We start from the raw sequence: 27058 nt of genomic DNA on the forward strand, positions 1-27058 counted from the left end.
AATATTCTAACATTTAAAAAAATCAGGCCAGGCTTGGTGGCACACTCCTGTCATGCCAGCAGCTTGGGAGGCCCAGGCAGGAGGAGTGCTAGTTCAAAGCCAGCCTCAGCAAAAGTGAGGCCTTAAGCAGCTCAGTGAGACCCTGTCTCTAAATAAAGTACAAAATAGGGCTGGGAATGTGGCTCAGGGGTTGTTTGCCCCTGGGTTCAATCCCAGGTACCCCCCACCCCCAAAAAATCAGAAGCCCAAACACTTCTGACCTGACGCGTTTCAGATCAGGACAGATAAGCTCGGCCTGTGCAGGGCGTAGGCAGGTGAAGGAGCCAGCTCCCAGGATGTGTTTGGGGGTGTCTTAAACCCCCCACGGCTTCAGCAGGTTCCGTGGGTACACGGAGCCGGCTCTGGTCCCAGGACCAGCGCAGATGCTGTTTGGCCCGTGGGCGGGCGGCTTCCCCTCTGGGACCCCAGTCTTCTCTGGGTGATGGAGGCGCTCAGGGCCCTGGCCGCACGCATCATGTGGACATCGGATGAGCTTCACGACCAGGCTGGGTGTGCAGGGAGCACCGCAGGGGACGTCTCGTTACTCTTGGAAACTCTGAGGCAAAGCACCTCTTCCCGCAATTTTAGATGAAAAATATTTTTGGGGGGATCTCTTTAACTTATTTAGAAATTAAAATCAATATGTATTATGACTTTATTCTTAAAGCACCCACAAATGGTGGGACAGGGTGCAAAGTTTGCAGAAGTAGTTGAACCAGAGCGTGAGATTTGAACTGAGCCTTGCTTTCGGCGGTTGCCTGAACTGGCGGGGTGCCACCAGCCCTCTCCCCTTGGGGGCTCTGCGGGACATCTTTGGGGAGCCCAGGGACTCCCTGCACCACAAGGCCCTCCCCCAGGGACAAAGCATGTCGCCGACTAGTGAGCGAGCTGGAGTGGACACTGTGTCCCAGGTGTCAGGTGAGAACACTGAGGTTCGTCGCCCGCAGCCACGCCCTCTGAGGTTCGTCGCCCGCAGCCACGCCCTCTGAGGTTCGTCGCCCGCAGCCACGCCCTCTGAGGTTCGTCGCCCGCAGCCACGCCCTCTGAGGTTCGTCGCCCGCAGCCACGCCCTCTGAGGTTCGTCGCCCGCAGCCACGCCCTCTGAGGTTCGGCTGCCCGCAGCCACGCCCTCTGAGGTTCGGCCGCCCGCAGCCACGCCCTCTGACTCGTGCTCTCGCTCGGGGCGGGGTTTGAACCCAGGGCCTCACACAGCGGGTGGCTGCTCTGCCATTGAGCCGCATCCCCTCAAGCTTTATTTTCGAGGCCTCTAAAAGCAAGGAGCAATGCAGAGCTGGGGGTGGCTGTCCTGGGGAGGGGCGCTGGGGTGGGCGGGTGCTGGGTGCTCCTGCTGGACTGTGCACACAGGGTGCTCAGCCAGTGCTCGCCATGGTCCGGGGGCTCGGCGTGCCCCTCCTTGGTATAGTCAGCTCCAGGCTCCGGGGTCTGCCGGACCTGGCCACCAGGGCTGCTCACAATGGATCCGAGTGTCTCTGGGTAGCCTCCCACCTGCGCTCCTGGAGGAGCTGGTGCTGTGTGCCACCCCAGCCGGGCCCTGCCAGCTGTCTCCCACCCGGAAGGCAGGAGACCCCTGGCGTCATATCCTAGCACCTGCCGGCAGCAGCAGCTTCCCTGCATCCAGTGCTGGCCACGTGCTGGGAGCTCTTGCCACCTGCGTCCTGTCAGCCCTCACAGCTCAGAGGGCCAGAGCACAGTCCTGGCGCCTCCGGGTGGAGGAGGCCCTCGGTGAGGGAGGGGGCAGCCTCTGCGGACCACAGGCAGCCAGCTCGGGTGAAGAGCCCATGGTCAGGGACCACCACCCGCTCGCCACTCCTGGTCAGGACTTATGGTCCGGGAGACCCCCAGCCACCACCCAGATACGCAGCTGCAGAGCCCCAGGAGGGCCCGGCATGTCCTGCAGCCCCCGCGCTCCCAGCGCGAGGCCAGGAGCCCCGAGGGGCAGGGAGGCTGTGCCGGGGGTGGGCAGGAGCAGGGCCAGTGCTGGTCAGAGCTAGCCTCAGCGGTGAGCTTGGGCCCGGGCACCACATGCGCACAGCAGCAGCCCATGTCCCCTGAACTTGTGAGCTCTGACGGAATCCTGCAAGTGGAGGCCAAGGTGGGGCAGGCCACGCAGCCGCAGCGGCTCCCGGGTGCTGGTGGCAGTGTGATGGCCTCAGGTCCCCAGGAGGTGGGCGGGCGGCACAGAGGCGCAGCGTGAGGAGCTGCAGGCCCGCCCGTCTTCCTGTTGACTGCAGTGTGCCCGGCACCGGGCCTGGCTGGCACAGCAACCGTGGGTGGAAACAGCTCAGGCCCGGAGGCTGGGCCACTGCCGCCCCTCAGGGAGAAGGGGGCTGGCTGGCACTGGGGGCCGTGGGCGCCATGGGGAGCACTCCTGGGTCAGGGCCAGGCTGCCCAGCCTCCACTGGGCATTTATGGGAACGGGTAGGGCCTGGCAGAGGTGCTGCCTCACCCTGGCAGAGGCATCCAGTAATGCCTGGCCACTGGCTGTGGCTGCCTGCTCCACGGGCACCCCTGCCTGTGCCCTTGGGTAGAGCCGAGGCTGACACCCTGCCAGGGCACCGGGTGGGCAGAGAGCCCAGAGCTGGGCCCACCTCCTCTCTCCCACCATCCCTCTGCTGCTCCCTGGACATGGGTCTGCTGGGACTTTGTCCCTAGGGTGGGAAGGTGTCTTTGTCCTGCTTCCATCCTGCGCAGGTGGCTTTGTGGGGGGGACCAGATTGCTGCAGTGCCTTCCTGGGACAGGGAGGGGCAGCGTGTGGCCAGGCGGTGCGTGGGGTCAGATGGGGGTCGGTGGCGTGGAGGTGGGGGCCAACTGGGTGGGATGCGGCAGGGAGCGAGAGGCCATGGCCAGTGTGGAGCAGGCGGGCCTTCTGTGCCTCCTGGAAGCCAGGGTGGGAGGACGGCTGGTTGGGCAGGAGAAGGGGCCTTCTTGGGATGGGGACCCTGGAGGAGGAGGTGCAGGAGACCTCAGGGCCAGCAGAGCCAGGGCCCCTGGCTGTGTCTGAGGAGCACACGGCTGAGCTTGGAGCCACAGGGCAGGGTGCAGGTCTGCCCCCAGGGCACATGCGGAGGGCACCACGCGAGACCCTGGGGACGCCCGTGGGCCCGGAGGAAGCAGTCAGGGCAGAGGAGTCAGGGTGGAAGGCACTGCTGAGCCTAGTGAGAGGGGTCACTGGAGCAGCCCCAAGTGTCCTTGCTGTCTCCTGTGTCACTGACCCTGAGGAGCCCTTGTGAACAGGGTTTCCTTCAGCTCCTGTGGGGCGCTGTGGGATGGGGACAGTAGAGGGGACATTCAGGGCAGCTCTTGTGTCTGAGACTGCAGCCGGGCCTGGCTTGGCCCTGAGGTGGTGGCCGGAGAGGCCAGTGTGGCTGGCGGTCTGTCCTCTGCCCCTCCTGCTGCAGCCACCTCTGTGGGGCCGCCAGCCCTGGCTTCAGCTCCACCGTCGGAGCTGAGTCGCTCAGCAGGGAGGTGTTTTGCTGTGGGGAAATGGAAACCAGACTCCCGTTTACCCTGGGCTCCTGGGACTGGCAGACAGGACCTGGGTAGAGGGGAGATGCCGCCGGGGTGGGAGTAGGCCCTGGCGCTGCAGTGAGGCTGCCGCCGGGCATCTGAGAGCCTGCCAGCCAGGCTGGCCGAGAGCAGGGCTGGCCACCCCCTGCAGCCTGCTCAGCAGGGTGGGTGGAAGCGGACAGCTCCCTGTCCCCATGGCTGAGCCCGCGGGAGTTCATAACCCATCCTGGAGGTGAGGCCTCCAGCCTCCAGCCTCCAGCCTCCGTCCTGGCTGGAGGCAGGAGCGTTCTGAGGAATGCAGCTCCTCTGGGGGTGGCCAAAACCAGATGCCCCTGTGCAGGGCAACAGGCTGGGGGTGAGTTTGGGGCGCTCTGGCCCTGGCACAGCCGGCGGCAGCAGCATGCTGGCCAACTCTGAGGCTGGTGCTGGGCGGAGCCAAAAACACGTTGACCTCTGGGGGCTTCGGGTGCAGCTGGGGAGAAACCAAGTGCCTCTTCAGAGTCCCCGCTGGGCTGAGTACGCGCTCTCCCTGTCGGAGACGGCAGATGGAGGCCGTGTCCCCTTTATAGATGAGCAGACTGAGGCTCAGGGACACAAGGTCCTTTGTCCTAGGCCATAGGACCAGAAAGGGCAGGGAGCCCGGGCCGGGCCATTCGACTTTGCCATGGGCCATTTGCCCCCTCCACCTCTGGCCCCTGTTGTGGCACTTAGGGGAAGACAGACTCCCTGTGGAGGGGACTCAGGGAGACTGGCAGGTCAAGAGGCTTGCTAGGAGCATGTCTCTGCTGGCCCAGGAAAGATGGAGAGGGGTTCCCTGGCAACAGAGGGGAGGAGGGAACGGGCGGGCGAGGTCACTGGCTCAGGATGTGGGCAGGGGGCCCGGGGGGCTGCATAAGGTCTGGCCTCTTGTCAACCCTGAGCCCTGAGCCTGGGGCTTGGGCCTATGGAGGGAAGGGAGCTGAGGCTGAGGCCCTGGGCGGTCATACCTGGCGGGAGGCTGGGGTGGGGAGGGGCCGGCTGGGAGCTGCTGCCTGGGAAGGTCACTCTGGACCTGGCAGAGGCCCAGGTACACAGGAGCTGGACCCCGTGGTGGTCTCCCTCCCGCTGTGCTGTGGTGGCCGGAGCTGCTGGGGCAGGACCTGGCAGCTTGCCCAGTGTGTGGGGGGCACATTGATGAACATTCCCCAAACCTTTTCTTTTGAAAAATCATGTGGCAAATACCTGTGCGTCCTTCGAGATCCTGGCTTCGTGGCTTTTGCCTCCTCTCCTCGATACGTCAGCCATAGCTGCAGACATCCAGTCCTAAATACTTGGGGTACAGCGTGGGGTACCGCAAGAAGAAAGGACATTCTCCCAGTAGCCTCGCGCCCTGTCCACCCTGCGTGGTCAGCAGGGCCTCGGCTGCGCCTCCTGCAGCCGGCGGCCTCCCCACCCCGTCAGCCCTTCAACTCCTGCGGGTCTCAGGCCCCGGGAGCATTGGCAGTGCCCTTTGACTGCCTCCTTGGCTTGGTCTTTTCTGGAACATTCCTCTGGCCCGTATGGCCTTTCAGGGCTGATTGAAGCGTCTGGTCAGTTGTCTCGTTGAGTGTCCCATGTTCTGGCTTTGTCTGTGTCCTCGGAATGGGACTCGAGGCAGATATTTTTGGCAGAGGCCCTGGAGGAAAGGCTGCCAGAGACTTGCAGGGATGAGTTGGGACATCTGAGCTGGGGGATCCCAGGGAATAGCTCTCTGACCCTGTGAGCCCACCTGGGATCAGCAGTGACCCTGCCATTCAGGCCCTTGCCTGGGTCCCACAGGGTCAGGCAGCTCCTTGGCTGACTCGGGTGGGGCTGTACTGGTCATTGGTTCCAGGCCCTGGAAGCACCCCCTGGTCCTGCTGCTCCTGGCAGGTGACTCAGGTAATCTCGGGCAGGCAGACCCGTCAGAACTTCAGTCCCCTCACTGGGGAGTAGGATCCCACCTCACTGGGAGCTTCTAGTGCTTGCTGATCTAATCTCACCAACAAGCCCTTTGTATAGATGAGGAAGCTGAGATTCAGCGAGGGGAAGCAGTTTCCCCAAGGTGGCACAGCTAGTGAGTGCTGGGGCTTGGTGTGGACTCTGGTTCTCTGGCCTGGTTCAGAGATAGTGGCCCTCAGCTCCTGGCTGTGCAGCGGTGGGCCACCTGTGTCCCTGAGGTCCTGCTTTCTGCATCAGTCCCCTGGCCCCAGCTGCTTCACAGACAGGTATGGGGGCAGGTCCAGGATCGCCTGGCCTGGGTCTGACAGGGACACCTTCCCTCTCCACCCCCATCCCTAACCCCCTCACCCCATACCCTCTGCCAGAATTTTCTTGGGGAAGTCGTGTCCTTCCACGCCAGGTCTGGCCTTCTGGAGAGTGGCATCTCTGCCGGGCCTGGGTCTCTTTTTTTCATCGGTGGCCCCTGTTCTCGTCCAGGGTCTGATCTGGGCTGGGGGAGGAGGGCTCTGGCCAGGAGGGGTTGGTCTGATGTAGGTTCCGAGTCCCAGAACTGAGTTTGGATCCTCTTCCTGGTCTCCTGGGCCTCCGTGTCCCCCTCGGAGCTCAGGTGGGGAAGGCTGCCCTGGGCACGGGCCTGGCTGGCACGGGCGCCTGGAGTCTGGCGGCTGTGTTGAGCGCGTCTTGTGAAGTGGCCTCCCCTGGCCTGCGTGGGCGTGGGCAGCTCGGGCGGCCTGCTGAGGCTCAGCCGCCCGGCTCTCTCCACCCCAGCCGCTCCAGTGCCCGCCCTGCGCCTGGTGGGATGGAGCCCTTGCCAGCACTGCTGTCACGCCTGCCTTGCGAGTGGGGAAACCGAGGCACGGGGCGCTCGGGAGCCCTCCGGGTCACACGGCCAGGAGAGGGCTGAGAGGGCCTCGTTCAGTGGCGGTAGAGAGAACCCTGCTTCGGCTCCAGCTTGAACTGATTCCATGCTTTTCTGAAAAATAACCTTGTTCGTTTGTCTCATGGGTCAGTAGAAAGTGGCTCTTCGGGCCGGCGTTTCTGTGGCTGCTCTGGCTTTGGGTTCAGGCTCTGACCGCATCTCGCGGCTGGAAGGACCCGACTGCCCACTCAGAGGGGCGGAGGGGCAGCGAGGAGGGGCTGGGGGGGCTTGGCCCCCAGGGCGGGGCGGCCGAGTGTTGGCAGCCAGCACCCTCCCTGCCCGTCCTGGCCCTGGCGGCTGAGCCAGGGGGAGAGTGTGCTGAGCACTGGCTTCCTGGAGAAGCGGCCACGAGTCCCGGGGTGTTCCCGGGGCGCTTGGGGCAGCGGCAGCAGCATGGCGGGTGTCAGAGGAGAGGGCCAGGGCCGTCCCCTGCCCGGGACTGCTCACCAAGGCCGCCCGCTCTCGCTCAGGGCAGCCTGGCGCCCCGAGCGGCAGCGAGGCTGTGGGGTGGGCGGGCGGCGGGGCGGCCTGTGCGCAGGGTCACCGGGGCTGAAGACGCTTTTCTGTTTTCTCTTGCAGTCACCGAGAAGGAGGTACAGCAGTGGTGAGTAGCTGCCCCTCCACGCCCGGGGCGACAGCACGGAGGGGCCCCGGAGCATGCTGGTCCCCGCACTGCCCGGTCCCGGGGTGGAGGCGTTTCAGCCAGCTGGGTTTGGGTGGGCGGTGCTGGTGGTTCTTGCCTGGCCTCTGGGACACCTCGGCCGGCCAGGCCGAAGGGCTCGTCCCAGCCCCGCACCGCCGAGCGAGGGGTTGGGATGCCTGGGCCAGGCCCGGCTGCGTCGTTACTCTGGCCTCGGCCAGTCTCTCGCCCTCTCAGGGGCTCAGTCGAGCCTCTAGAAAATGACTGCGTGCACTTGACCAGGAACGGCAGGTTGGTTTCCTCCGGACGCCAGCTCTGACCCGCGCCCGCGGCTGGCTCGAGGGCTGTGAGGTCGCACGTGGGCAGCCACACCGCAGCGGGGAGTCAGCGAGGTGGTGCTGTCGGTCACTGTGCGACTTGGAGTGGAAGGGCCTTTGTGAGAGGGGCCCTGCGGGGGCGTGGAGCAGGCCCGAGGCCTCGCTGGCTCCTCCAGGGGCCGCCTCCAACCCCTCCGTGTCTGAGGCCACACTGCACAAGGGCTCTGCTGACCTTCGCTGGCCACCCTGGCCAGGTGGGCAGAGGTGGGAGGATGAGCTGGCTGAGCCGCAGGGCAGGTGGGGAGCAGCCACCCGAGGCCGTATCCCAGGACTGAGCCCCGGGCCTCTGCCTCCCACCTTGCTTCCTCCTTCTTGACCTCCCCAGGTGGGCGTTCCAGAACATTCCTGCAGTCTCTCCCTGCAGTTCCCCTCCCCAGGCCCCTTGAGTGCTCCTCCGAGGCGGGGAGGGTCACTGGACTCCCCTCTGGACTTGCTCTTCCCTCCCCACCTGGCCGTGACGGGGCTAGTACAGCAAAACCCCTGCTTCTGCTCGCTCCCTCGCTGCCTTGGGGAGGCCCTGACACTGAGCTGGCTGTGTCCTGAGTGGCCCTGCTGGGTCCAGCCTGCTGACTGCCCAGTCTCATGCCACCCTGTGCCCTCTGACCAGCCCAACCTGCTGACCGTTCCTTGACCTCCCTTACTCCCTGGGCCCAGGCTGCCCCCACGTGGCCCTCCTCACTCTCAGCCTCAGTGGGGAGACTGAGGCCCAGGCGGGGCTGGTGAGTTTCTAAGCCAAGCATCAGTGCAACAGAGTTGCCCCAGGGGCTGTCCCGGACGCAGGCACCTGGTGACCCAGCCTCAGCCCGGGGCACACACATCAGCACAAGGCAGCAGCTCAGGCTCAGCAGGGGCAGCGTGAGCAGGACAGGGTGCGGCTGTGAGGCAGGGACGAGGCTGGGAGGGGACCGCAGGGTGGCCGAGGGCTGGCCTGTGCCTGGGACAAGCCTCCTCACTGCAGCGGCACCTTCCCTAGCCAGCCCATAAAGAAAGAGTCCCACGGACCTCAGGTGAATAGCCTTGAGCTCGTTTTGGTGGTGCTTTCCCGGGTAGAGACAGAGGAACCAGTGCCTTTCTCTGGTCCTCCTGGGTCATCCCCACCCCCACTGCAGTATTCTAGAAAGGCCACGTTGGGCAGTGTGAGCCCAGGATGGTTAAACAGTGGCACTCATGCCTGAACCCTCCCCTCCAGTGCCCATGGCAGGCATTGATAATGGATCACAGATTACAGTGTTCTGGATCAGTCTCCTTCAGTTCTCTGAGCAGCTGGTGGATTGTTGTTAGTTCACAAAATGAACCAATTCATTATCCCTTCACTGGCCTAGGCCTTACTTGTTAGCCTGAGATGCTACCCAGGCCTGCTGGGTTCAAGGCTTGTCCAAGGGCCTGTGGTTGCCCCTGTTATTTAGGCAGAAGGCAGATGAGAAGAGTGTCTGTGTCCCAAATGCCCAGGCCGTGTCGGAGGACCCTTTCACTGCTGGGGAATCCACTCGTGCCAGCACCCTCTGGAAAATCTAATGTCCCTGAGCCCAGCCGGCCAGGCCGCCAACAGCGTGGGGCCAGGGCATGGCGGGAGGGGCGGAGGAGGGAGTGCAGAGCTGCAGGTGGGCACGGTGGTCCTGCTTCCCTCTCTCCTGCCTGCCCCCTCACCCTGCGGCTGGCTCCCTGGAGAACAGATCCTGACTGCCCCGCTCTTCCTTGCAAGCCCTGTGCGGGGCCTCGGTCTGCAGTAGGTCTGTGTCCCTGACTCACCTCACTGGCTCCCGCAGCCCTCCTCCCAGCACGCAGGGAGAGCTCTGGGGAGTGGGGGCGGGGGCTCTCCTGCTCACAGCCCCTTTGTGACTGCCCTCTGCGCCTGGCATGGGCCTCAGGGCTCTGGGCCCACCAGGCACCGCCGCTCCTGCTGTCCGCCACCCAGGCCAGGCTCCCCCACCTCAGAGCCTTCTTCCTTGCTGTTCCAGCTGCTGTTCCCTCGGTGTGGCTCATTCTTCACACCTGGGCAGACATTGGCCCCTCTTGTTCCCTGCTGACTTTAGGCCCCTGCCTATTCAGGGCTGTGGTGTGATCTTGCGATCTGTCCCTGCCTGCAGCGTGTGCGAGCAGAGTCTAGACTTGAACTCGGGCCCCAGGACTAGTCAGGTCCCAGGTCAGAGAAGAGCAATGGCAGGCCAGGCGCCCAGCGCCCTGGCGCTTCCAGCCCTGGGCTGCTGGAGCTGCTGTCTGCGGCTGGCAGGCGCCTGGAGGCCTCAGGAGGTGGTGCCAGTGTGGGGCGCAGCCACGGGCGCGCTAACCCCCGGCCTCGTTCCTGCTGCCCGAGCCCCGCTCCTCATCACCAGGGATCAGGAAGCACAGCAGGAGGGGAAAGAGGCAGCAGCAGGCCCCAGGCCCCTGAAGGTGACATGGACATCACTGTCACCTGAAGCCAGGAGGGTGTCATCGTGACAGGAGGAACACCCAGTTCCATGATGGAAAAATGCAGGAGGCAAAGATGAGGCAGAGGAAGGCCGGGGCCGGGGCCGGGGCCTGTGTCGGTGGCCGATCACGGGTACGTTTTTCCCTCCTCTATTTTCCAAATTCTCTTGTTTTATTATTTTTATAAAAAACAAATATCCCAGCAGTATTGCAACAAAATTCTGCAGCCGCCTCCACAGAGCCAGCTGGACTGTCCCACGCAGACTGCGTGGCGGGCAGCCTCCCTGGTCACCCCCTGCTGCCCTGTGGGCAGCACTGTGCCCATGTTTAGTGTGAGTCCCAGGGATGGCCCTGTTTTACGGATGAAGAAATGGAGGCTCAGAGAAGTAGAGACGCCTGCCCAGGTCACACAGCTCTGGGTGTGTGTAGTGTGGGTCCGGCTCATTCCCCCTAACGGCCCAGGCTGCGGGGCTCGGACCTGCTGACTTCTTGCTCTGAGGCCCTGGAGGGAGGGCCAGGAAGGAGGGTCTTCCTTCGCCATGGGCTTGGGGCCTCCTCCCGGGAGCTTCAGGAGGCTGTGGCTGCGACCTCCCAGCCTGGGGTGTGCTTCCTCGTTCCCAGTTCTGCACAGAGAGGGGCTGCTGCCTCCTCTTGCCAGGGGAGCAGGCTTCTGTGACAACGGAAGGGGAATTTTGAAGTCCTAGCAGGCCGGTGGGCAAGGCTGAGACCCAGGCAGCATCCTGCTGTCTTCAGGCCCGGGGGACCGCCGGCCGCTCGGGAGCCGGCCCGCGGGTGGCGAGCACGCATTCTGTCACTCAGTCATCTGTCCCACCCGTGTGCCAGGCTAGTTCCAGTTGCCTGGCATCCAGGGCTTGGAGGCTTCCGGGGCGTGGGCACTGGCCGGCACTGGCCTGCCCACCGGGAGCGTGGCGTGGCTGCAGCCCATGCGGGTGCTGAGGGAAGGGGCGGGTTTCTTTGGGGCACTTCCCTTTTGGAGGGAGGCGGAGGTGGGCCTGGAGTGGGATCTGCTTCCTACACCCTCAGCTGGTCTCCCAGAGCTGGTGCCCACACCCAGGCGGCCACACGGGGATCTGGGAGGCCGGCACTGGGGTGCACGGCCCACCTCTGAGGCTTGGTTCCCTAGCTTTTCCTCCAGTTCCCCAGAGGGTCTCCGACCCCCAAAGAGCTCAGCCCCTGTCCGTGAACAAGGCGGGGTGGGACGTGGCTTCTGCACACCCCCTGCGGCCATTATGGGGGCCAAGGGCAGCACCCGGCACCATTGGCACTTCCCTGGACCAGGAGGGTGGAATTAGGAAGAGCCCCTGGGACCAGGGGCGGGGCCTCTGGGGTGCGCGAGGGCCTCCTGCTGCCCCTGGCCCCTCGGCAGTGGTGTGGGGAGATCCTGGGCCCAGGGCCAGCTCCGTCCTCCTTTGTGGTACCAGTTTGGCTCCCCATTGTCCAGGCTCACCCGGGCCCTCAAGGCGGGTGCTGTTTTGGTCTGCACTTCACAGACGGGGACACTGAGGCTCGGGGAGAGGGTCACCTGCCAGGGTTGCGCAAGGTCAAGCGTGAGTCGGGATCCAGCCAGGTTTACTGCGGAAGTCCAGCCCTTCTTTCTTAGTTTTTTTAAAAGTGAAACTCCTCTTTGATGTCATGGATGCCTCCACGCTCCGTGCAGCCTGTGGACTGGGCAGCACGGGCTAAGCTGCCTTGATGGTGTCGGTGACAATGACGAAGAGACACCTCGGCACACCCGACCACGGCATGTGGGACCCCAGGGCCGCCCGCCTCTGGCGCCTGGAGATTCCGGGGCTGAGTCTGGAGGTCGCGCTCTGACCTCCGACCCTGCTGGTGGCATGTCGGTCATCTCTGCCCCTCTGCCAGGCCGATCTGAGCCAGAGTGATGTGAGGACGCCCGTCCCAGGGTGCTGAGAGGGCTTGGCCCCAGGGCTGGCTGCCGGGGGGCCAGCAGCATGGGCGGCCCCGTCCTCTCCCTCCAGCTCCGTCTCTGAGTCTGGGCTCCATCCCGGCCACCCCACTTGCTGGCTTTGGGACTCTGTTCAGCATTAGCCAAGGGTCCTGGAGGAGGACCCGCAGCTTTGGGGGTGCTCTCGATGGCACCTGCCTCCAGGGAGGGGAGGGCGCTCGGCCAGCGCCGCAGCTCCCTCGGGCAGGCAGCCCTAGGAGTAAGGGCCGGAGCTGCCCCGGGGAGGCGCGGAGCCCGTGCATCCTCAGTGGGACCCAGTCTGCAGTGGCCAGGAGGGCCCGTAGCCAAGGGAGGGGCAGGAGCCAGGCAGCGAGGAGGAGGAGAGGCCGGCAGAGTGCTGTGCAGGCCCCGAGCCCCCTGGCGCCTGACCTCCTTCAGCCTTGGTTTCCACATCACACAGCGGCACCACAGTCCTCTGCCCGGGCTGATTGGGACCATCTGTCCGGATCCCGCCTGGACAGCACAGAGCAGAGTGCCGGGTCCAGCAGGTGCTGTGACTCCCAGGCAGGCCGCTGTGGTAGGTCCCTGCAAGGAACCACCTAGTCCAGGGGCTCTAAACTGAGTGGCGCTGCCCCCAGGGGACGCGAGGCCACATCTGCAGACACATTGTAGTCACCTGGGGAGGTGGCGCATGGCATCTGCCCGTCTCCAGTGCCCAGGGCGGCTCTCGCGGTAGAGATGAGAAACCCGCGCCGAGTGGACACCAGGGAGCGGGCGTCCTGGGGAGGGCTTTGCACAGGGCCACGCGCAGCACGCAGGTTAGGGCCGGGCTGCGCAGGCCACGTGTCTGGGCACCCAGCAGCTGCTGGCGGCAGGAGACGGAGAGGCCAGGACCTGCCAGGACCTGGCGCAGGCTGGGGTGGGGCTGGCGCAGGCACGTCCCGGCCGTGCTGGACAAGTTCCTGGGCCTGGTCCTCCGCAGGGGGCAGCTGCTCCCTGGGTACCCGCCGTGGGAGGGGCAGGCGTGGGCTTGGGGGCCCCGCTCAGTCGCCCAGTGACACATGGGCTGTACCTCCAGTTCAGAGCCTGGCGTGAAGTCCTGGCTCAGAGCTGAGACCATTTGCAGGGTGAATCAGAGGCTGGGGCAACCAGGCTGGCTGGGAAGCTCCGTGCCACCCCCACCTTCAGAGGATGAACAATGGGTTACATAATATTTGGGTAGCTGCCGCTTTCCCCCTGCGTTTCCCTGGGGGCGGTTCAGCCTGGCATACAGGGGGCACCATGAGGTGGGGAGACTGGGAGGCAGGAGCCCTGGGTCTGAGCCTTGTTTCTGCTAACTTGCTGTGTGACCTTGGGCCAGTCTCTCTCCCTCTCTGGGCCCTCAGAGTCCTATCAGTACCCAGAAATGGTCTAACCATCCTCACAGAGCTCTGAAATTCTGGCTAGGGTTTCTTGAGGATCCAGTTCCACCGGGCTCAGGAAAAAGCAGCAGGACCCCTGACTCTTGCCACCTCTGCCCCTGCCTGGCAGTTCGTGTATGCGTTTATTCAACTTTGCTGACAGACATTTGCTGGGCCTGCTTTATGCACCAGGCTGCGGGTGCGGCACCTGGGGTGCACCGTGTCAGGGAGCCGGCACCAAAGTGGAGGTTATTGCCTGGAGGCAAAAGCGATATGGAGTCGTCCAGCCCCGCTGAGGATGGGCCCGGGACCTGGGGGCAGAGGAGACCCTTGGCCTCAGGTCTGCCACTTCCTGCAGGAAGCATTTCCTCAGCGGGGCCCTGGCGCCTGGGGAATGGCCGACGTTGCGGGGGTTCTCGTGATGCTGTCCGCAGCGCGAGGACTGTCCCAGCAGGGGAGACGGGATGTGGAGGCAGCGGGTGGGCGAGAGGGTCACGGTGAGAGCAGCCTCGTGTCCTCCATGGGACATCAGCTGACCCGACTGGGATCTCCGCACTGCAGGGCCTGCTGAAGAGGGCTGCGAGGCCGGCTAAAGCGTGGCGTGGTGTCGGGTGGCAAGGTCAGGACAAGCAGTGGGCCGGCCACCCTCCGTGGGCACTGCTCCTGTGGGCGGGCTCTTGGAGACCCCTGCTCGCGGGGCGGGCCCAGTGCAGCCTCCGCAGTGCAACAGACGGGCCCCGAAGGCTCCCTCCCAGGCTGGTGCCCACTGCCAGCCTGCCAGCTGCTCCCGCTGAGGCTGCCGCTCTGGGGGGCCCGCCCAGCCCCCGTGAGCCATCTGCAGGGAGCCGCCTCTGGGCGCCTTTCGTCTCTTCTCTATTGTTTTGGAGGAACTGGAGGGGGACTAGCCCTCCGCATGGAGAGGCCACCTCCGCCTCCCTGGGTCATTAGGTCCTGCACCAGGCATGTCCCCCCCCAACCCAGGGACCCATCCTGGCTTGGGGACCTGGGGTGGAGGACCAGCTCTTGTCTTTACACTGTCTGCCTCTGGCCTGGGAAGGAAGCTGGGAGAGCAAGGGAGCGAGCTGACGGGAAGCTCAGAGCTGCACTGCCCGCTGTCAGCGCCACCGACTCTGCCCTGCCTGCTTTCTTGTGGGTTCGCAGTGACAGCAGGGCGCAGGGGTGCAGAGCAGCCCCAGGGGCTGGCAGAGGCCAACAGACTCCAAGGGCCCCGCAGGACAGGGTGCAGGGGTTCCAGCTGGGCCTGGTCACCTCACAGGCCCAAGTGAGGCTGGGCCACAGGCTGCCCGGCGGGGCAGGGACAGGAGAAGCAGACCCAGCTGATGGGTAGACGCAGGCTGAGTCCTGGGGCTGCCTCCCCGACCGCTCTGAGCTCGGCACCTTCGTCGAAAGTGGGATCACTGGCCTTCTGCCAGGAGCAGAGCAGGGGCACGGGGGCCGGCTCATGGCCCAGCAGGGACTGCGCTGGCTGCTCTCGGAAGGCCCGAGGGGACGGCCTCCAGCCCTGCCTTCCTGAGGGACCCGGAGGCTCCCATTTGGAGCCTCACAGTGGCTGTGGACCCTGCTGGGACAGCCACGAGCCCCTTCCAGTTCAGCTCCAAGAAGGAGGTGCCGCCCTGCGCCCTCCCTGGCTCTGGCTGCCTCCATCCTGGCCCTGGCCCAGCGGGCATGGCCGAAGCAGCGGTCCAAGGGTCCTGTCTTGGACTCTGACCACCGTTGTTCAGACCTTGGAAGTCCAGGCTCCCACCTCCAGGTGCCCTGCGGTCCCCTCAGGCCCTGTGTTCAGTGTCCCTCCTGGTCCCTTAGATGCTCTCCAGCAGGGAGGGGACCATGGCTTCTACACCCTTGGGTGCCCATCCCAGCGCCCCAGGAGGCTCTCCTTCCGGGGTGGCGGGCACCGTGGGGCTGTGGGTCAGCAGCCTGGCTCCTCTGCGCCCGGCCTTTCCAGAGTCCCCTGTCCAACCCCTCAGCTCAGTCTGGGCTGTGTGGACACGGACGGCAGATGCCCTCTCTGAGCTGTGAACGAGCTTCCTCACGGTACCCCACGCGGGGGCTTACGGGGTTCGTGGGTTGTTGGCTGGATCCGACCGGGTGGAGGTCATAGCCGGTGCTGACAGCTCGTCCCCCCGACTTCCTGCCGTGGTAGGAACTGTCCTCGGAGGAGCACACGTCCCCGCTGGAGGGAGGTGCTGAGCGACCAGGAGCCAGTTCACAAATGGGTCTAAAACAACACACAGTGGGTTCCCAACCTCGAGGTCTCTCTAGTGACTTTCTTTCTGCCCTCGGTGCTGGGGGTCAAGTGGTGACTGTTTTTGTAGGTGGGCTCTGGGCTTCCGGGTACCTCTTCACCTGATTCCAGCCAGGTGGGCATGAGCCTGAGAGGGGGAGGCGTGTGCCCCTGGAGCCAGCAGAGACTTACACGGGACATGGACTGCCAGGCCGTGCCCCGTGGCCTGGGCATAAGTGCGCTTGGAGCAAGCCAGGGTTCCGGGCTTCATGCTGCTCCAGGGTCTGTCCACTTCCTGGGAGAAGAGGCGGGCTGGGGCTGTGCCCAGGGGAGCCAGCTGCTCGCTCCACATGGTGGCCCTATGGTGCCAGGGGGAGAGAGGGACGAGGATGGCGGGTGCCCTTTGTGCAGGAGCACGGCTCCTGGGGGTTTGTGGGGAGACTCCTCACAGCCACGTGTGGGGCGAGGGGCCAGGGCTGCGAGCCATCCTCCCTTCAGCCCTGCCTTGACTTTTCCCCCTTGTGTGGATACAGCTCAGAGAGGTGAGGTCTCCTGGCCAAGGCCACACAGCTGTGGGAGGCGAGGTGGAAGTGCGCTAGGAGGTCAGGTCTGTGCCACCGTGTGGCACCGGCTCGGGTCCTTCCTGTCGGGCAGGACCTGGTGGGTAGGTGGGGTTGGTGTCGCCTGCCCTCCCACCTCTCTGCTGTCCAGGTACAAGGGCTTCATCAAGGACTGCCCCAGTGGGCAGCTGGACGCCGCCGGCTTCCAGAAGATCTACAAGCAGTTCTTCCCATTCGGAGACCCCACCAAGTTTGCTACGTTCGTTTTCAACGTCTTCGACGAGAACAAGGTAAGGGGGCGGCCCTGGGCGGCCCCTCCACTGACCCCTGCCTCCTGCTGTCCCCTGCTAGGTCCCTTTTCGAGAAGGGTCACACGCACGTGCACAGTGCGTGCACACAGATGCAGACGACTGCCTAGTCTCGCGCTTGGCTGGCGTCGGGTGCACCCTGCTCCAGGGCACCCGTGGGCTGGGAGTCGCAGCCCGGCCGGGCTCTGCCCCCTCCAGGCCTCAGTCCCCGTCTGTAAAGCAAACAGGTGGCAGAACCTGCGAGGCCTTCGCTCCCCAAGGCCCACGGCTCTGCAGAGGCTGCAGCTGGTGCCCCTTCCCCTGGGAGGCCCCTCGGCTCCCCTTGGCCTCGCCCCTTCCTCCTGCGCCCCCTGTGCTGACCCGCCCCGCCCCCGCTTCCCTCATCCCCTCATCCTGTGGCTTCCCTCGCCCTCTGCCTTTGGGTGCCCGTTGGCCACACATGTGCCGAGCCTGCCACTTCCATCACCACCCTCCAAGCCTGGGCGCTGACTGAGGTCACCCGCTCTCCCCCCAGGATGGGCGCATCGAGTTCTCTGAGTTCATCCAGGCGCTGTCGGTGACCTCGAGGGGGACGTTGGACGAGAAGCTGAGGTGTAAGTCCCGCCCCTCCTGCCCCAGGACTGAGGGAGGCAGCCCCAGGCTCGCGCCAGGCGGGGGCGCCAGACACCATGGGAGGGACCCAGATGGCAGGCGGGCCTGGGAAGTCAGGGCAGGTGGGCCTCATATGGCCGCGGAGCTGGGCCAGGCTGTCTGTGCGGGGCGGAGGAAGCGGCCTTACACCTGCCCTTCCAGGTCAGAGGGGGTTCCTGGAGGTGACCGTGCAGAGGAATGAGGCCAGGTGGCCGGGGGCTTGTGGGATGGAGCTGGCTGGAGCGCAGGTGACCTCCGGGCAGGCAGCGCGGGGTGGCTGACTGTCCCTGGGCCGAGGTTCTACCTGCGGGCTTCATTCCTTCCCTGCTCCTCAGTCACGCAACACATACAGACGGCATGCCACTCAGTCAGACCACCTGCTGGACACGGTCCCTGCTCCCAGGACTTTCCAGATTCCAGAAATCCCCACTCTGAGGCCGGGAGGGAGGTGGGAGCCCGCAGGGGAGGAAGCCGCCTTGGGGAGCCCAGCCCAGCCGGAGCAGGCGGCTGGCGGCAGATCAGCACCTGCCAGGCCCTGTGGCCTGAGGTCCAGGAGGGCGGACCTGAGCTGGACCATGCCGTGTGTCCAAGGGACTCGGAGCTCCCACACACCACAAATCACGAGCGGCACCGGCCCCCTCAGGTCCCCTCAGCACCAGGAAGACGCCACGGCTCCTTCGTGTAGACACAGAAGAGAATCTCACTGCTGTCAAAGCTCCCCTTCCCGTGCCCGATTCTCCGCTACCGTGGACCTCTGTGGGGCCGGGCACCCCAGGAGGCCAGGCCAGACCCCAAGGGCTGGCTCTTCGCGCACCACCCCACCCGGCCGCAGCCCCCCAGGCTGCAGCCCCTGTTTTATTTACTTTCAGCCTGAGTTGCGGGGGTGGGCAGGTGGGCGTCGTCCTGATGTCCGGGATGAGCACTGGGCTGTCCCATCCTGGAGGGGTGGGGGAGTGGCCTGCTACCCTGGGCGGGGACCACACGCTGGCCTGTTGGTTGCAGGGGCCTTCAAGCTGTATGACTTGGACAACGACGGCTACATCACCAGGAATGAGATGCTGGACATCGTGGACGCCATTTACCAGATGGTGGTGAGGGCCCGCAGGGCAGGGTGGTGGTGAGGGGTGGGAGGCCGAGGTGGTCCTCAGCTGGACCCAGCCCAGGTCTGCAGGGCAGACGTGGCCCAGAGCACCAGGCCCACCCTGCGTGTCCTGGGGCAGGGGAACACGGTGGAGCTGCCCGAGGAGGAAAACACGCCAGAGAAGAGGGTGGACCGCATCTTCGCCATGATGGACAAGGTGAGGCTGGGGCTGGTCCTCGCCAGGGCAGGAGCCGAGTGGGCCCTGCCCCTGTGGGCAGGCAGTGGGGACCTCTGGCCTGGGCCGGCTCTGCCACTGAGCCCCTGGGGGCCGGGCTCCAGACAGGAGGTCAGCCTGGCGTCCTGCCCACTGGTCAGCAGCCACCTCCATCAAATGTCCAGACTGTTAGGCCAGTTAGCACAACATGTCCTGTTTAGCCCAGGTCAGTGACTTTTACTTATTTTTTTGCCCTGGACCCCGTTGGCATTCTGGAGAAATCTCTGGACTCTCAGAACGACGGCTCCAAGTGCACAAAATAACATCCACAGGATCAGAAAGGAAGCTAACCGTTTTGGAACGCAGCTGTCCAAGTATTTTTTAGAAGGAACCGGTGACGTCGTGTCACGCGAGCTTCCTCATTAACACGTGGAGTGGGGAACGGCAGCGGCGGGGCGGGCAGCGCCGCCTGCATCACCGCTGAGGGGACAGCCGCTGTCCTCCAGAGGTCTGTGAAATTCGACTGGCCTTCCCTCCGCGTCCACAGACCAGCTGGCCACGGCCCAGGTGAAGGAGCCGTCCTCTCTGTTTTGCAAGCGGAACCCGAGGCCTCGCGCTGCAGAGCGGGCTTTGCGCCACCCAGCTGCGCCTCAGCCGCCTTGCCTTCCTTTTTTGAAAACTAAAATAACTTTGATTTAAATGGAAATTTGAAATCATGGTGCTGAGGAAGCTGCTTTGGGGCCTCAGTAGAGGATGCCACGCCCCGCTGCGGGCGCACGAGGCCTCCTGCCGAGGCGCTGCCCCTCGCCGCCGTACCTCTGCGACCCGGGGAAACCGCGCAGCCCTGGAGCCAGCCTTCTGGGGTGCAGACCTGACGTCCCCAGGCCCAGGGCCAGTTTCCTCGCAGTCAGAGGGGATAGCGCGGCACCCTGTCCTTAGGTGGACCAAGCAGTGTGAGCAACCTCTGGGCGCAGGAAGTGCTGCGGGCGCCCTGGGGTCTTTGAGTGGTGCTGCAGCCCCAGCCGGCCCCTCCCCAGGAGAGCCCCAGGTTCCTTTGTGTCTTCCTGAGCTCACTGGCCCCCCAACCCCCGTGGTCCAGCAAGCACTGCCCCCACCCCCGTGGTTTAAATGCACTTCCAAAAGTGGCCCTGGGGAAGCTGTGGGGCACTCGGCCCCCAGGGACTGGCCATCTGGCATTTAGGAGAGTCACGCAGTCTCCAAAGCGCAGAGCTGGGCCCAGCTCACTGGGCACGGCGCTCCCCCCCTACCTGCCCCGCACGCCCTCCCCAGCCCCCAGAAGAGGAGCCAGGGTCCCAAGAGGTGGGTCACGGCCAAGGTCCCTGGCAGCGCGAGCCGGGTCTGTGGGAGGCGGGCTGCGCGGCTCCTGGGCGGGGGCCCCCCTGGCCACCTGTCTCTGCCTGCAGAACGCGGACGGGAAGCTGACGCTGCAGGAGTTCCAGGAGGGCTCCAAGGCCGACCCGTCCATCGTGCAGGCCCTGTCGCTCTACGACGGGCTGGTATAGCGCTGCGGGCCCAGCGCCGGTGAGTGGGGCTGGCGGGCTCGGTGCGCCTGGGGGTTGGGTCCGCCAGGCAGGGACTTCCGGAGGAGAGAGCTGGGAAGGCTCTGGACCACGTGACCCCTCTGCTTTTACTACAGGGCCTTTCATCTTTGCTCTGGGTTGAACCCAGGGCGCCCGGCCACGGGCCACACCCCCACGCCGATTAGGTCTCACTTTGAGACAGGGCCTCCCCAAGCTCCCCCCAGCCTTGACCTCGCCATCCTCCTCCTCCCTCAGCCTCCGAGTCATTTCCATACCCCACACTCAGCCCGCAGGTCTGCCTGAAAGTCTTCGCCTGCGTTGCAGACACCTCGTCCTCCAGGCCAGGGCCCGGTGGCTGGGGAGGGGCAGCGGTAGGCCTCAGCTCGTGCTGAGAGTGGTGTGGTGCCCGCTGCAAGGCCTCCACGCTGGCACAGGACAGCTTCCTTTTCTCATCCTCAACCCCACTCTCCTCTTCCTGCCTCTGCCCCTGTTCTGGCCTCCATGTTGGGGTGGGGGTGAAGGACCCCAGGGCCTGTCCTTCTGTACCTGCCTTGGAGAGCAGCTGTGCGTTCTGTTGGGGTTCCTGGCACATTTCCTCTGTGTCCTCCAAAGTGACCGTGCCATGGTCACTATCAAGGGTATGTCTGGAGGTCTGGTTGCCCACGCCCTTGCCCACCCTGGGCATTTTCTCTCTTTGATTTTGTCGTTTTGGTGGACGTGTGGTGATGGTTGTAATTTTAATTTGCCTCTCTGACCAGCTGGGAGCTTGAACCCTGCCAGGTGCAGCATCCATGTCTACACGTTCCTATTCAGGGCTGGGTAGGTTTCCTATTGCCTGTACTTGGTTACCACAAGGCGGCAGTTTAAAAGAACAAGCCTCCGCGTAGCCCCAGCTCCAGGTCCTCCTGAGGATGCAGTGAAGCTGTCAGGGGAATGACCCACCAACCCTGTTACCCGGGACTGTCCTGTGGAGCCCTCCACCCCAGGCAACCTGGGTTGATGACGGGTGGCTGGCCAGGGTGGTTTCCTGGGGGTCCTGGCAGCGTAGTGCTCTTCACGAGTGCTCAGTGGCTTGGCAGCCCTGGTGGCTCCGGTGCGGGGCTGCTGGTTCCCTCGGGGTGGGGTTGAGGCGATGTGGGCGGCGGGCTTCAGGAGAGCGGCCGTGGGCTTCCCGCGGCTCAGGCTGGGGAGTCTTTCCAGGATCTGCCACGGGCGCTGACGTTTGCTTCTGGTCTTTTTTCGATAGACTCTAGTGGGAGGTCGGTGCAGGAAGTTGCCTTCCTTTTGAGCTCGCAAGGAGCTCGTATTTACTGAAAATAATCATCGGGGCCATTGAATGGCATAGGTTTTCCCTGCTTCTGCTAGCAGGCACACATAATTTTTTTTTTTTTTTTTTTTTGCCGTGCTGGGGGTTGAACCCAGGGCCTTGTGCTGAGAGGGAAGTGCTCTACCCACTGAGCTAGATCCCCACTCCCAGTTTTTGCCCTTTTTTATTGTTAATGTGAAGAAATCCCAGAGCTTGGCCTCTGGATGCCAAGCCACTTGGCCCTCAGAACAACCTCCCCGAGCCCCCGTGTGCTGGGGCTGCCCTTTTGTGTATTAACAGATTTGATATGTTGGTATTGGCTCAGGAGGCCTACTCCTTTTTGAAGCTTCTATTGTTTGTTATTGCTGTACACAAGAAATTATTTTTTATTGAAGAGACACTAGAAAATGTGCTTACAAAGAAAACCTCAATTAAAAATTAATTTTAAAAAATACTCTCCTACGTGACCTAGACATAATCATGGGGAACGTCTCAGTGTCCAGGGTCATTTAAAAAGAATCAGATACAAAACTTAATATTCCTAACTAAGTCACACAGGAATATATAATTAAAATCAATTTGTACCATGATTTCTATCTTAGGAATGCTGAGCATGGTGGCGCATGCCTGTCATTCCAGCTACGGCGGAGGCTGAGGCAGGGAGATTGCAAGTTCAAGGCCAGCCTCAGCAATTTAGCGAGACTCTCTCTCAAAATAAAAAATAAAAAAGAACTTGGGAAGTGGCTCAGTCACAACACACCCCTGAGTTCAATTCCTAGTGCCGTTAAAAAAAAAGAGAGAAAAGAAATGTTCCTGGTGCTGCCACAGGCCCTGCCCCAGCCTGACCCATGGCCTAGGTTTCCACAGCTGCTTCTGCAAATCGCCGGGCGTGCTGTCCTCAGGACAGAGCCTTTCGGAGTGGCGAGGGTCCTCGCGTGACTCATCCGCCCGTCTCCAGCGCTGCCCAGACACCTCCTCCCAGGGTGCATTCTGTGGCCTCCATGACGGATCTCCCTCCTCAGCTCCCCGTGTGTGGTGGTTCTCCGATACGTCCGCTTCCCAGAGCCTGCCGACTTACGGGGGCCAGGAAGCAGGCCTGTTTTCTGCATCATTGAGTATTGTTCGGGATCATCTTTTTTTCTTTTATTTCTTGTGGTGCCAGGAATGGAACCCAGGGCCTCACCTGCTAGGCAAGTGCTCTGCCACTGAGCCGCTTCTCCAGCCTCAGACCATCTTTTTTGAAGCATGCAGGTATCTATGGGTACAGTGTGACCTTTGCACACGGTACACAGGGTGCGGTCACCAGCTCAGGGCACGGTCGGCTCGCCCGTCACCTGAGCACGCTTCCTCTCTTCGTGTCAGGAACACTGAACTCTTTCTTACTGGCTGCTTTTAAATTCATCACAAAGTGTCCTTATCCAGAGTCGTCCGGCCGTGCTCTCGAGCACTGGAGGCCATGCCTCCCACCCCGCTGCTCCCCTGCCCCCAGCCATCTTCCGCCACCCCTCCTCCCCAGCACCCTCCCAGCCACTGTGCTCTCTGATGCTGTGAGATCAGCATTTTTAAGTCCTCTGTGGTGCTGGGGATGGGGCCCAGGGCCTCGCACAGGCCAGGAGCGTGCTCACCACTGAGCACCCCCCAGCTTAGAAGATCAACCTTTCAGCTTCCACACAGAATCAAGAACATGCGGGCTGGGGCTCAGTCAGTAGGGTGCTTCCCTGTCAACACAAGGCCCTGGGTTCAATCCCTAGCACTGCAAAAAAGAGAGAGAGAGAGAGAAAAGAGCATGTGTTGTTTGTCTTTCTATTCCTGACTTACTTCACTATAGCATAGTATCCTCCCATTCATCCATGTTGCTGCAAATGACAGAAGTGTTTAGTTTGTGGCTGAATACTATTCCATTGTGTCTACATACCACACCTTGGCAGATTCCAAGTCTTGGTGGTCTTGAGTAGTGCCATAGTAAACAGAGAAGTACAGGGGTCTCTTCAAAATGCCAATTTTTGTTTCCTTTGGTTGTACACCCAGTAGTGAAATTATAGGATCATATGGCAGTTCTAGTTCTAGTTTTTTTTTTTTTTAAGGAGAAACCATCATTGTTAATAGCTGCATAGTATTCCATTTGATGACTGGGCCATACTTTAATTAGGTCCATGGGTTGTTGGACATTCTGGGGAGGGATTAAATTTTTTTGATTATGGAAATATTCATATGAACTAGTAGAGAGAATAATGCAATTCTGTGTTCCTCATCACTCAAGTTTGGAATCACCAGTTCATGGTCAATATTGTACCATCTCTTCTTGCTCTCACCGTCCTCCCGCCAAACACTGGATCATGCTGAAGCAAATTCAAGACTTCAAAAGGAAATTCATGATTTTCTTTCTTTCTTTTTTTTTTTTTTTTTGGTACCAGAGATTGAGCCCAGGGGTTCCAGCTGCTTGCTTCTTTTTCTTTTTTTTTTTTTTATTGTAAACAAATGGGATACATGTTGTTTCTCTGTTTGTACATGGCGTAAAGGCATACCATTTGTGTAATCATAAATTTACATAGAGCAATGTTGTTTGATTCATTCTGTTATTTTTTCCCTTCCCCTGCTTCTTTTTCTTTATTTATTCCTTTTTCAGAATGAGTTCTTTTTTGCTAACATCCTCTAGAGGTGACCAGTGAAGTTTCATTAAAAAAAAAAAAAAAAAAAAAAAAACTACCATCATGAATGCGTGGATTTAAATGCATTGGCTGAGCTTCATGTTTGTGGTTTTAAGCAGCTGACACAGTAAATCCACTGCTGAATCTCCTTTGACATGAGTCATATCTCAGCCAAAGCTTCTTAAGCTGCAAGGGACAGACTGCCGTAAGCTGTTGCAGGAAGAGTAGCACAGATCACGGAGGCAGAGGAACCCCGGCCTGCAGGGAGTAGAAGGCGAGGAGTGGACACAGGCTCTCCCCCTGGACTCCTGCTCTGTCCCCTCCCCTCCCATGAGCTTCCGTGTCCTCCCTTCTTTTCTATTTGGCCCATGGTGGCCTCCCTGCTGTCAGCCCCCTGGGTCTCCCTGCTTCATTCCAGAGCTTGACGGGCCTGGTAATGTCTTCCAAGACTCCCACACGAATCAGGAAATCGGCTCCCCTGGGGTCAGCCGCCTGCAGCTGTCCATCAGGTGGGAGCAGGGACAGCAGATTCAGCCTGACTGCAGATCCAGCCACAGGAAAGGTCTGTGGACGCCACAGGCACAGACCTGACCACAGGCCATGTGCTCTAAGAAAGTCATTCAGTGAGTGACACTCAGTGCTGTGAAAGTCACCTTTTTTTGGTACCGGGAATTGAACCCCAGTGCTTATCCCCTGAGCCACATCCCCAGCCTATTTTATATTTTGTTTAGAGACATGGTCTTGCTTAGAGCCTCGCTAAGTTGCTGAGGCTGGCTTTGAACTTGTGATCCTCCTGCCTCAGCCTCCCAAGCCCCTGGAATTAAAGTCACCGTTTTAAAGTGAACAGCTGGGTGATGTTGGGGACCTTCACCACGTTCCAGTTACCTCTGCTAGTGGGGCGGGGAAGGTTGGCATTACTGAGGATAAAACTGCCTTCCCAGTAAGCACTTTGTCCCCACTTCCCTCCCCCGCCCCAACCCCCAGGCACACCAGGCTGCTTTGTGTCTCTTTGGATTTACCGTTTCTGCGTGTTTCATAGAAAAAGAATCACGTGACAGGTGGCCTTGTGGTCTGGCCTCTCTTGCTTAGCGTGTTTTCAGGGTTCCTCCACGTGGCTGCCGGCCAGTGCTTCAGTCCTCCCTGTGTCTGGCCGGGCCCCTTGGGTGGCTCCGCCCCACGTGTTGACGGATGCCTGCTGGCCGGTGCGCAGCTGCTGTGAGCACCCTGGTTCTTCTGGGTGGCTGCCTGGGGGCGGAGTCCTGCGTCTGGTGGGGCTCTCCCCGCGCCCTTTCCCACCGCCTCGCCGCCCCCACTGCTGCTCACCCTGCCGGTCCTTTCCTCCCTCCCTTCCTGCCCTCCTCTTCCTAATGATGGGGCGGAGCGTCTTTCCCTGCGCCCTTGCGCCCTTGCGCCCTTGGCCATCCGCTCTTGCTTGGGCGCCTCCTGATCTGTTCAGCCTCCTGTTACTGGGCACTTAGGCTGCCCCTCTTCTTGCCCCCTTTTCTTTTTGCTGTCACAGACGGTACCTGGCGAGCTCCCTACTTATTTACAGGGATCCGGTCGGCGCGCCAGAGGGCACGGCCAGAATGCCACCTGGCCCTCCCGCGGCCGAGCCAGCCCGTGACCTGCTTCCCCTGTGTCTTCCAGATGCCTGGGATCCACTCTCCTTCGGGCGCGAGGCCTGCCGGGCCCGACTCCTCCCCTGTGCCCACCGCCTTCCTCTCCACCCACGCAGCCGGCTGCCCTTGAACTTGAGGCCAAGGCCCTCCTCGCCCGCCCCGCACTCACCTGCCGCCTGAAGCCACCGGCTCCAATCGCCAACAACCTCTGCTTGTCCCAAAACAAAACAAAACAAAATGAGGAAGAAGGGAAACGTCTCTAGCCCTCTGCAAAACCACGGACTGTGCTGCTGGACGCCTGGCGGCTGCGCCTCTTCTCCTGCGTCTGTGCTTTGTTTGTTTCTTTCAAACGGACCTTTTAAAAGAAAAAACCACTACCTTCGGTTCTAGAAGATACTGACCGCTGGGGAGCAGGCCCGGGGCGCAGGGAACTCTGCTCTGCCTGGTCCCTGGGCGGCAGGCGGGGGGCTGGTGGTGGCCTGCTCCAGATCCTCATCCTGTCCTGTCCTTGGGCAGCAGGAGCACTGCGTGGCCTGTGTGGCAGGATGGTTCCTGAGGACGACGGTTATTTTTTGTGATAACAGTATTGTGCTTCTCGTGGGGAGAGTGAGGTTTTTTTATATTCCTAGATAGTCGATACCTTTTATTTATTGGTCGTAACCGTTGCTGCTGCCTCCAGCGTCCCGGGCTCCCGGGTCGCGGGGCCTGTTTACACGTGCCCGCCCTCACCCGCCTGCCCGCTCGCTTGGGAGGATGTGGCCTGCAGCGGCCCAGAAGCCAAAAAAATTTTTTTTTTTTTTTTTTTTTTTTAAGATACCGTGCTTGCCGTTTGGAGCAGGAAGGGTGCGAATTCCTAACGGCCCGTGGACTGCTGTCCCTTCAGCCCAACGGCTCCTCCTTGCGCCCTGCCGCCTCTCCACCCCTTTTGCCCTCTGGGTCCATAGCGATTTTTGAGGACTAACGGGACATTTTTTGGCTTTTCGATCCTTTCTGCGTGTGCGCGCGTGTTGGCAGCAGGGGAAATGGAGAGCCTCGTGGAAAGTGGGACCCACCAGGAGAGGGGCCACCTCCGTCTGTGCCCACCTTCCTCGCTTCCTGCCCCAGGGGACCACATGGCACTCTTCCCTGCCACTCTGCTCAGACGCGGGGCGCGGGCCCAGGCCATCTAGGACACAGCCCTGTTCCCCAGACCTGCCCGCCCCACGGGGAGGCTCTGGAAAGAGCAGCCTCCAGGCCGCGGAGGCCCAGGCCCCGGGAGAGCTCCTGCTGCTTTGCAAGGTGTGCACGGTCCGCTCTTCTGGAGCGGGCGGAACCGGCCTTGGTTCTGCTCTGAATCGCCCTTGGCTTCCCCTCACTCCCAGGAGGCTGGAGTCTCCCCGCTGATGACCCTCGGCAGCGGCCTTCACAGAGGATGATGCCCTCCTCAAGGGGCAGCTTCTCTGTGGGCCGCGTGCCCATTCCTGCTGGCTCAGCGCTCACGCGGCCTCAGGGAGCCACTCCCGCCTGGGCAGACCCCTGGGCTGCACTCCGGCCCCGCCATCCACCCCTCACCCCTCACATCCCACAGGGGTTCCGCCTTCAGATGCCACTTTGAAGGTTGGACTCCTGGAGGCCACTGTGGGTCAGCTTCCTGCTTGGCCACTGGCCCAGAAGGCTGGGGCCTAACCACCAGTCTGCAGTGCCTGGCTCTGACTGGGGACCCTGCAG

At 62.2% G+C, this 27058-nt stretch overlaps 1 protein-coding gene across 1 annotated transcript in view; it reads left to right on the plus strand.

Moving 5' to 3' along the window:
* The window catches only part of NCS1 (neuronal calcium sensor 1), a 38403-nt gene extending 12062 nt beyond the window's left edge, over positions 1-26341 (plus strand). The window contains exons 2-8 of the mRNA XM_079111859.1: positions 7026-7050; positions 16156-16294; positions 16827-16905; positions 17945-18033; positions 18163-18240; positions 19662-19779; positions 25380-26341. Of these exons, the coding sequence (XP_078967985.1) occupies positions 7026-7050; positions 16156-16294; positions 16827-16905; positions 17945-18033; positions 18163-18240; positions 19662-19760 (509 nt within the window). The 3' untranslated portion in view covers positions 19761-19779; positions 25380-26341. The remainder of the gene's footprint in view (positions 1-7025; positions 7051-16155; positions 16295-16826; positions 16906-17944; positions 18034-18162; positions 18241-19661; positions 19780-25379) is intronic.
* Positions 26342-27058: the final 717 nt, after the last annotated feature.

This window comes from Sciurus vulgaris, assembly GCF_902686455.1.
Source record: "Sciurus vulgaris genome assembly, chromosome: 15".
In the NCBI taxonomy this organism is placed as follows: domain Eukaryota; kingdom Metazoa; phylum Chordata; class Mammalia; order Rodentia; family Sciuridae; genus Sciurus; species Sciurus vulgaris.